The 10,384-nt window shown below is 41.5% G+C and overlaps 1 protein-coding gene and 1 long non-coding RNA gene across 4 annotated transcripts in view; one reads left to right on the forward strand and one right to left on the reverse strand.

The window, feature by feature from the left end:
• Positions 1-7,125, reverse strand: part of LOC102491024 (uncharacterized) — an 8,214-nt gene extending 1,089 nt beyond the window's left edge. The window contains exons 1-2 of the long non-coding RNA XR_001370427.1: positions 7,042-7,125; positions 808-857 (exon numbers count right to left, since the gene is read on the reverse strand). This is a non-coding gene — a long non-coding RNA (uncharacterized LOC102491024). The remainder of the gene's footprint in view (positions 1-807; positions 858-7,041) is intronic.
• MCOLN3 (mucolipin TRP cation channel 3) overlaps positions 1-10,384 on the forward strand; it is a 166,990-nt gene that overhangs the window by 146,384 nt on the left and 10,222 nt on the right. For all 3 annotated transcript variants that reach the window (XM_027772257.1, XM_027772258.1, XM_014588166.2), the window contains exons 7-9: positions 522-675; positions 3,088-3,172; positions 3,249-3,345. In XM_027772257.1, coding sequence (XP_027628058.1) covers positions 522-675; positions 3,088-3,172; positions 3,249-3,345 — 336 coding nt within the window. The remainder of the gene's footprint in view (positions 1-521; positions 676-3,087; positions 3,173-3,248; positions 3,346-10,384) is intronic.

Genomic DNA, 10,384 nt, shown 5'->3' on the forward strand with positions numbered 1-10,384 from the left:
TTTTGGAGAGGTTTTCTCTATAGGGCACGTGCGCTCGCCAGACAGACAGAGAGACATAGAGACAGAAAGCGAGAAATCACCGCCCAGGGGAGATGGTCACGCCGCAATCCCTTCTCCTCCATTCTCCTCCTGGGATCTTGGGCACGCACGCACACATGCCCAGCGTGAGTTTTAAGCCACCGGGTCCGGAATGCGAACCGCGGTCGACTACGTGGGAGTCCAGTGACATAGCCATTATGCTAACTGCTGGTTCCCCAGACTTTCAGTTTTATAGATGAGAAAGCAGAAGTCAGAAAGTTTGTGACTGAGGCAAGACCTGAACCCAGAACTCTAATTCAGGAGTGCTCGTTGCCCTCTGCCTTCCTGGTGCAGAGGGACAGTCACACTGCATGTTGGTGTGAGTGTCCCCACCCTGAGGGGAGGTGGGAACCTGCCACTTCCAAAGGTGAGCGGGAGGGGCATCATGGCTTCACTCCTGCCCTGGCTAGATTCCCATGTTCTGTTTCTCTTTTTCACTGAAGTACTTGCAGCTACGCAACATCTCAGTTGGGAATCACGCTTACGAGAACGAGGGTACTGAGCAGTCTGCTATGGCCATCTGTCAGCACTTCTACAAGCGAGGGAACATCTGTCCTGGAAATGACACCTTTGACATTGATCCAGAAGTTGAAACTGGTGATGTTCAACTAAATCTCCAATGCTTTTCAACTCTTTGATTTGTACTTCAAATCAGTACCTTCATGTCTGAAGACACTGATTCGGTTCGTGCTACTAGGAGATAGTAAGGACTATATAGGGGTTACTTACTGTGCGTCAGGTGCTATCGAAACTCTTTACTGTGACTCTTCTCTTGAATCCTCAAAAACAAAAACAGACAAAGCAAGGTTTATTACCATCTCTACTTTATGGAAGACTAAAATATGGCTCAAAAAATAAGCAATTTGCTCGGAGGAGTCAGTCACAATAGGCTGTGCCGAAATTTGGCCCAGGCTGTCTCTGTTCTTGGCCGATATTCTATTGCCTCTCACACTGGGAAAGCCAGTTAAATAGATATTATGTTTACAGAACACTGAGCCTGCAAACTCTTGATGCATAGAAAACTCCTTCACCCCCGCCCCCCCCCAAAAAAAGCACTTCATTATTTCAGCATCTTTAGGGGTAGCTGGGAAGGAGAGAAATGAGAACCAGAACTTGGAATAGCAGTTTCTTCTTCTTTTTTCTTTTTAATTAGCCAGAAGGCAGGTGTTTTCACAGGAGAGAGACAGAGAATGAGAGGGAGAGAAACAGGCATACTTGTCTAGACACCCACCACAGGAAATGGTCATGGCACAATCTCTTCTCTTCCAATACTCCCTTCTTCCAGGATTTTGGACATTCATATACACGTGTCTGGCATGTTTCTCAGGCCACCGGATCTGGGAATTGCATAGTCGGCCATGTGGCATCCAGTCACCTTAACCACCCTGCCATGGGCTGACCCAGCACAGTTTATTCTGTGTTATGATTTGTCATATTTGCAGACTGTGCCTAAAATAATAGCTTAAGGACCAGCAGTTAGCATAATGGCTATGTCGCTGGACTCCCACGTAGTCGACCGCGGTTCGCATCCCGGACCCGGTGGCTTAAAACTCATGCCGGGCATGTGTGTGTGCGTGCCCAAGATCCCGAGAGGAGAATGGAGGAGAAGAGATTGCGGTGTGGCCATCCCTTCGGGGGGTGATTTCTCGCTTTCTGTTTCTCTGTCTCTCTCTGTCTGGCGAGCGCATGCACCCTATAGCGAATACCTCTCAAAATAATAATAATAATAATAATAATAGCTTAAGTCATTGAGTTAAAAAGTATTCAAATACTTTAAAAAATGGCCACTAGAAAAAAATTCTTTTTGAGAGAGATAGAAAAGGATAAGAGTACCGACTAGTGAAAACATTCTGTGAGACTACTTCCTCGTTAAATTTTATCTTTTAACATTTTATTTATTTCCTTGCTTTTCTATCTATTTCTGAATATTTCAATTACACTAAATGGAGTCAGTTAAGAGTCTGTTCATTTCTGACACTTCCTGAATAGCTGTAGAAAGCCACCGTATTGGGGCTTTGGTTGGTTTAGCTCCCATCTGTGCATAGAGAGAGTGGAAGTAGCTGATGAAGGCGCTAAGAAAACATTGAGTGGTGTAGGAATGCCAACTGTTGGTGCAATAGCACTGTCACAATGCTTAGGAGATACTGGCACAGAAAAGCTCAACAAGTGACACTCGACACAACCAGATGTCATCTGTTACTTCTGTCACCTTTCAACACACAAGTTGAGTACATTGTCAGCATAACTGAGGATCTCTGACAAAGCGATGAAATGAACGAGAGAACCAAAAGAGTAGAGAAGCTGTTTGTACTCCTTGAGAGAGAGATTTTATTTTCATTTTTTAGTTGCCAGAGGGTGCATCTACTCACCAGAGAGAGACAGGGAGAGAGGGGAAGGAGAAAGCATCTCCCCCATGGGGCATGGTCATGCCACAGTCCCTTCTCCTCCATTTGTCCATCCTGTTGGGATTTTGGGCACCTACATGTATGTATCTGGTCATTTTTTTTTTCTCTCCATGTTCCCAAGGTGCTGGGGCAGTATTCAAACCGTGGTCGACTGTGTGGGATCTGGTTCCTTTAACTACCAGACTAGTCCCCTCTCCTTTTTTTTTTTTTTTTTTAATAGATCCTTAAAACTACTTACAAAAATTTTTAGGCACTGCACTTGTTTCAGTTCCTATACTTAGACTATAAAAAAGAAGAGGGATTCAACATTTATTCAGGCTTAAAAAACAAAAGCAAAGATAACACTCTGTGAAACACTAATGGAGCATTCACGTCCTTTTCTAGCCCCGCCTGCTCCAGAAATGTGGTAGCCATTTATGGTTTAAGTAACATGAATCATCGTAACCAAGTGGAGTTGATGTGTAGCTTTTCAAATCTTGATTTAGAAAAATAATAGAACCTGAATCAGTGATCTTAAATGTATCTTCCTTTCATGAGTCAGTTTTATTTATTTATTTTAGGGACTAGATCATGTTTTTTTTTTTTTTTTTCCTTTCTATGGCAGAATGTTTCTTTGTAGAGCCAGACGAACCTTTTCACATTGGAACGCTGGAAGAACATAAACTCAATTTAACGCTGAACTTCCACAGGTGAGGGAAGGGGGTGGGAGTGTGACTTATTTTTGTGTGTATGGGCCACTGAGCTAACGTCTCCTCTGTTTTCTAGACTCCTAGCAGTGGAGCTTCGGTTTAAACTGAAGGCCATTAACCTGCAGACAGTTCGTCATCAAGAGCTCCCTGACTGTTACGACTTTACTCTTACTGTAAGTGTGGACTGGGCTCCATTGGGTTTTGGTTTGGAAAAAATTAGTTTTATCTAGGTCTGTGTTTCCTACATGTGTATTCTGGCATGATCAAGAATATAGGATGTTTCCACCTGAATGTACCTGGTGGAAACATCAAGATACCTACTCCATTTTATTATAATAATGGGTTTACTCGTTGAAGATCTTTCTGCCCTGCTTCAGTGTAAGTGCTATGAGAGCAGGGACCTTGTCTTGTTTGCAGCTGAACTGCGCGCCGGCAACAGTGCCTGGCACAGAGTAGATGTTCAAACACAGGAACTGAGGTTTGGAGGTCTATGTGGCAGACTCTCGGCAGTCTGTGGCTGTCTGCTCAAGACCATTACCCTAAGTTCCCATTTCTGAGTTTCATAAAAACAGATGTCTGCAGGCTTTGGGTTGTCGCCCACAGTGCCTTCCTCGTGCTGCCTCTGAATACCCTGGCCTATCTCTCCATCATCAGCCCACCCTGTCACTTCTTTTTAAAATAGTTATTTTATTTAACTTTATCTATTTATTTAAATTTGACAAGAGAGAGAGAGAGAGCGCCACCAGGTCCAGGACTCGAACTGTGGTCGGCCATGTGGGAGTCCAGCACACTTAACCACCATACTACCTGCCACCCCCCCCATCTGTCACTTCTATGTTCTTGATTTTCTAGTTGCATCTGGAGTTATTAAGCTGTCTAGAGAGCACGAGATGTCTCTCATGTGAGTCTGTTGCCTGACAAGATCAGAGTCAGTAACCCAGGGCTGGTTGGTCACATGCAGGATGGCATCTGGCACAACTCATCATCCTGTGATCCGGATTTCTGTTACTTCAACCATAGTTTGTATCGAAAGCTGTGTCCTTGGTTCTCAGCTAACGGGCTGTGAAAAATCAGGTGTCAGAGATCACAGTGGAAAAAATCCAGAATACAGCATAATGTTATAATGATGCATAGCGTTTAATATAAAAAGCATTAAACTTGTAAGACTATTTTGAATTAGGCTAAGAATTTGATCCTAATGTTAACCAGCAAGTTATGAATGATCAATATTACCTACTTTTAAAAAATTGAGCTCTTTTTTAAAACATTTTATTTATTAACTCACCAGAGAGAGAGCAAGCAAGAGAAAGTGAGAAAGTCTTTCTTTCCTTCACTCTTGAATTTGCAAAATGATACTTTTCAGAATTTTTATAATCCTGCCTTCTTCTTGGATCATTTTGTGATTCCTCAGTTAGAAATATATTCTGTGCTTTGAACTCCCAGGTGCTTTGTGGGTTTTTATATCTATTTTTTGTTTTGTTTTTTGCTTTTTGTTTCTCCCTTTCTATTGTATTTTATGTGGGAAAACCACCTTATTGTTTGTTTTAGAATTTTTCTAGGTGTTTATCACCTAGCTGCACCTCTGTGCTGTGGCTTAGCTGTGCATTTCATAGAGCTAGAGTAGCACTTACATCCTGTAAACTGATTTAAGAATGACAAACATTAGTGAAACTTCATTGTCCTAATTAAATGTGAGCCAGGCAGCATACGCCTGACATAAAATATAGAAACATTGAAGACAAACATAGATTTTAACTTCAGCTCACCGGTTAATACTTATATAACTTTAGGCAAATCACTCAATTAGTTTGCACTCTGGTTTTCTCATCTGTGATACACAATTAATGCCTACCTACCTGACAAGGTTGTCATCAAGATACTGGGTTGTCAGAAAAATCATGGCATATTTTTTCTGTTTTTCTATGCAAAAATGCATCATGACTTTTCCAACAACTTAATATAGAATAATATATATGAAGGAACTACCTAAGTATGTGGTATATACTATTGACACATAATTTATGCATTCAACAGCTTTTTTAAACCTTTACTGGGTGTGCCCAGTTGGATTTGTACTGGGAAAGTAGTACATTAGCAGTCATGCAGAGTAGTTTGACAAGTTTTCATGTCACAGATTTCCAAGCTCTTTATTTAGGTGTATGAACATTGAGGATTCCTGTGTCCACTTGATGAACCAATTCTTTTCTCATTATGTACGGTACACTTTACCCCTGATAATATTCTTTGCTCTGAAATTTACTTTGTCCGATGTTAACATGACGAGGTCTCCTTTGATTAATGTTAAGACAGTGTTTCTTTTTCCTTCCTTTCTAAAACAATTTATGTATTTCCATGAGAGAGAGAGAGACAGAAAGAGACAAGAACCCCCAAAAGGGTGTTCTTGCTATGATCCACTCCCAGTCTTAGCCATGCCAGGTCATGGACATGCGTAAGTACACCCAGTGTGCTTAGGGAGGTCCTAGGACACAAACCCAGGCTTTTCCCAGGCGGTCCACTTGCATCACCACTGCATCACCACCTGGCCATCATTCTTGTAATATTAACCTAATTTGTGCCTTCAATTCAAAGCGGATCTAGTTAGGCAGTTTATTAGTAAACTTTACATTTTTATCCAGTCTCACATTCTTTGCTCTTTAATTATAAGTGTACTTAGACCTTTTAAATTGCATGTATTTATTAATATAGTTTCCCTGTTTTCCTTTATTTTTATAAGGTTTTTGCCATAGAGCACATGCTCTTACCAGAGAGAGACAGAGAGAAGGAAAGTGAGAAATCACTCCTCAGGAAAATGGCCACAGCCCCTTCTCCTCCATTCTTCTCTTGGGATTTTGGGCATGCATGCTCGTGCATCCAGTGTGATTTTTTTTTTTTTTCATTTTTGGAGAGGTTTTTTACTATAGGGCACGTGCACTGGCCAGAAAGACGGAGAGAGACAGAAAGCAAGAAATCACCTCCCAGGGGTGGATGGCCATGACGCACTCCCTTCTCCTCCATTCTCCTCTAGGGATCTTAGGCACGCATGCACACGTGCCTGGAGTGAGTTTAAGCCACAGGGTCCAGGACTCGAACTGCAGTCAACTACATGGGAGTCCAGCGACATAGCCATTATGCCAACTGCTGGTCCCAGCCAGCGTAATTTTTAAGCCACCAAATCTGGGACTTGAACCATGGTCCACCATATGGGAGTCCAGCACCTTATCCACCATGCCACCACCTGGCCCCCCCAAGCTTCTTTTAAATTAATTATTTTTTTATAATCCCATTTTATCTCTTTTCTTAGCTAATTAGCTATAACTATTTATTGTTATTATTTTGGGGTTATACTATACATGGTAATTTATTGCAGTTTATCTTCAAATTATATGAGGCCCTTACAATGATATATTTTAATTTCTCCCATCTTAGCTTATATCTTATTTTTGTCGTACAATTTATTTCTACATGTTTTATTAAACCCCACAACACATTGTTATTATTTTTGCTTTAAACAGTCAATTATTATCTTTTAAAGTGAGTTTAAATGGGACCAGCAGTTGGTGTAATAGCTGTGTCACTGGACTCCCATGTAGTCAATTGCAGTTTGAGTCCTGGACCCTGTGGCTTAAACTCACACCAGGAGCGTGTGCGTGCGTGCCCAAAATCCTGAGACGAGAATGGAGGAGAAGGGATTGCGGCGTGGCCATCCCCCCTGGGGGGGTGATTTCTCGCTTTCTGTCTCTCTGTCTCTCTCTGTCTTTCTGGGGAGCACACGTGCCCTATAGCAAAAACCTCTCAAAAAAAAAAAAAAAACTAAAGTGAATTTAAATAATTTTTTAAAAATTTATATTTGCCCATGCCCATGTAGTTACCATTTCCAATGTGTTTTATTCTTCTCTGTAGCTCCAAGCTTCTATCTGGTATCTTTTTCCTTCTTCCTGAACGCCTTCCTTATTTTTCTTTTCTTTTCCATGAGAGAGAAAGAAAGAGAGAGAGCAAGGGAAGAAGAAGGAAAGAGAGAGAGAGAGAGACAAGTATTTTTAATAGGAGCTCACTGCCTCAATCATCTGCCCCAGCTTTCCAGTTTGCTAGGACTGCAGACATGCACCACTGTACCTAGCCCGTTTGGGTGGTTCTGGGATCCAATCCTGGGCCTACCGTGTGACCCCAGCTCCAAGCAGCAGCACTCTACTGCCTACACCACCATGGCTGGACCCTTTTAACCTTTCTTATAGTTTACGTCTGCTGGGATGAATTCTTTCAACTTTTGCATATCTGAAAATGTATTTCACTTTAAGTTTTTAAAGATAGTGTCACTGGGCATAGAATTCTACATTGACTTGTTTTTTTGTTTGTTTGTTTATTTCCCCCCAGCATTCTAAAGATGTAGCTCTTGTAGCCTGCGTTGTTTCTGGCGAGAAATCTGTCGTTTTCATCTTTCTTTCTCTCTATGGGATGTATTTTCCCCTTCTGACTGCTTTTAAATTTTTCTGTCTCTGGTTTTAATGAATTTGATTGTGAATTGCTTTGGTGTCCTTTTTTTCATGTTTTCTGTGTTTGAGGCTCATTACACATCTTGGTTTTGTGGGTCTATAATTTTCATTATACAGATGCTCATTGACTTAGGATAGGGTTACATCCAGATAAAGCCATCACAAATTGAAAATATCACAGGTTGAAAAATGCATTTAATACACTGTCGAGCATTGATCGTTTACCCTCATGACTACGTGGTTGCCAGGGATCTGCAGCTCATGGCCACCACCCAGCGTCATGGGAGAGTGCTGGATGGCACATAACTAGCCCAGGAAAAGATCAAAATTCCAACTCGGAAGTATAGTTTCTATTTTATGTATATAGTTTTTATACCATCATAAAGATAGTACGTTGATCCGTCATATTTAGGGACTTACTTTACTTGATATTTCTTTAGCACAATTTCTTCAAATATTTTATCTGTCACTCTCCACTACCAATTATATTTTCATAGATTTCCAATTATATTTTCATATAGTCACTTGAAGTTGTCCCAGAAACCGCTAATGCTGTTTGTCTATTTTATGTTTCAATCTTTGTGTATTTCATTTTACATAGTTTCTGTTGTCATGTCTTCAAATTAATTAATCTTTTTTATCTGTGCTATCTAATCTTTTATAACTCCATCCAGTATTTTTCTCTGTTTTGTTTGAAGGATTTAGCTTCTTCTGAGCCTTAATAAGATGTGGTTAACATTAAGCCACAGTTTATTTACTCAATAGATATTTAGAGAGAGCTCACTTTTTTTTTGAGAGCATTCAGTATTTATAACACCCTAGGTCTTCCAGCTGTTTGAGGCTGGGCAGACACAGATTCAGTGTCCTCAGTTGCTTGTCAAGGAAGGAAACTAATAATCCATCATGAGGACAGTGACTCTTTAAAGTCATTTTCAACCTTACCTCTGAAGTGGTTTCTGATACCCCACATGGGGAAGCTTCAATTAAATTCATTTAAATGACAGATTTTTAAAATAATTTTGTTCTTCAGGACTTTGGGAGAGAGAGCAGCAGCAGAGGGAAAAAAAAAAAAAAAGAACTGATTTTCCTGCCTTGCCTTCCCTGTCCCTACCTGGGGGAGAGAAGAGAGAGCCAGAGATAGCAGAAGGACTCTAGCTGGTGTTCTGGCATAGTTTTGTCCTGCTTGGTGTCTCCAAGTGGCTATCCTTGAAGCAAGATCTGGGTAATCACTCCCTGACACCAAATCCTTTGTATTACGTGGGGTGGTGTTAGAGTGACAAAGAAACCTAGGCCCAGTACAAAAACTGAAAATGTTCCATCCGAGGGGCCAACAGGTGGCATGGTGGTTAAGGCACTGGACCTCCCATGTGACTGAGTGCAGTTCACGACCTGGACCTGGCAGCTCACTTTCTCACTTTCCCTCTCTCTCTCTCTGTCTCTGTGGTGAGTGCATGTGCCCTATAACAAATTAAAAAATAAAAATAATGATGGTAAATAAAAGTATATAAATAATTTTTTGGAAAAAGAGGGAAGTGCTCCATCTGAACGATCTCAAGATGGAGATAATGAGCCTCTATATTAGAAGTTGAGTATCTCTTATCCAAAACGCTTGGAGCCAGAGTTGTTTCAGATTTTGGATTTTTTTTTTTTGAATACTTGCATGATGAGATATCTTGTGGATGGGACCCCAGTGTAAACATAAAATTCATTTATGTTTCATATAGAGCTTACACACATAGCTGGAAGACACTTTTATACAATACTTTCATGTATTAGCATTTTGACTGCTACTGATCTCATAAGGTCAGGTGGGGAATCTTCCACTAGTGGTATCAGGTTAGTGTTCAAAAAGTTTCAGATTTTTGAGTATTTTGCAGTCTGGATTTTCATATTAGGGTACTCATCCTGTAGTAAGAATTGCAGGTGTACTAAAAATCTACCCCTAGCTAAGGTCCTCCTAGAAGCTGGAGAACAACATGGTTGCTCTTGCACATCTCAGGAGAGCTTCTGGGGGTACTGAGAATGGGTGGGAGAGGGAGGTACTTCTGTAATAGAAATTGCCCAGGGCTGTAATGCTGTTCTAGAAACATAGGATTTTTGTTTGTTTGTTTGTTTGTTTTTGAAAGGTTTTTGCTATAAAGAGCATGTGCTTTCCAGAGAGACAGAAAGCGAACAATCATCCCCCTGGGGAGATGACCACGCCGCAATCCCTTCTCCTCCATTCTCCTCTCGGGATCTTGGGCACACACGCACATGCACCTGGCGTGAGTTTAAGCCACCAGGTCTGGGACTCGAACCATGGTCAACTACTGGGGAGTCCAGCAACATAGCCATTGTGCCATTAGCTGGTCCAAAATATAGGATGTTAAAGAATACAATGTTGCTATAGAAGAAGTAGTTAACTTTTTCATTTCTGAGAGAAAGAAAGAGAACATCCCACAGTTGAACAGAGTTAACAATAGTTCAGAGCTGGGAAACTGGCTCTCCTGTGCCTGGAAATAATTGTTTTCTATTTAGTGCATAGAATGTATCTTGGCTTCAAAAGCTCTAGGAATCAGGTCCCTGTTGTGCAGGCAGTAGGGCACTGCTGCACGATACCGGTACCATCTGGGAAGGCTCGGGGTTCAGATCCTGGGTTGATGTGAACAAGCTAGGTATGCCTGCAGGCACCTGTGATTCAGGCCGGCTGGAAGGCTGGGGCGGGGGGGGGGGGGGGGGCGGG

This window comes from Tupaia chinensis, unplaced genomic scaffold (genome assembly GCF_000334495.1).
Source record: "Tupaia chinensis unplaced genomic scaffold, TupChi_1.0 Scaffold000263_1, whole genome shotgun sequence".
Lineage (NCBI taxonomy): Eukaryota > Metazoa > Chordata > Mammalia > Scandentia > Tupaiidae > Tupaia > Tupaia belangeri.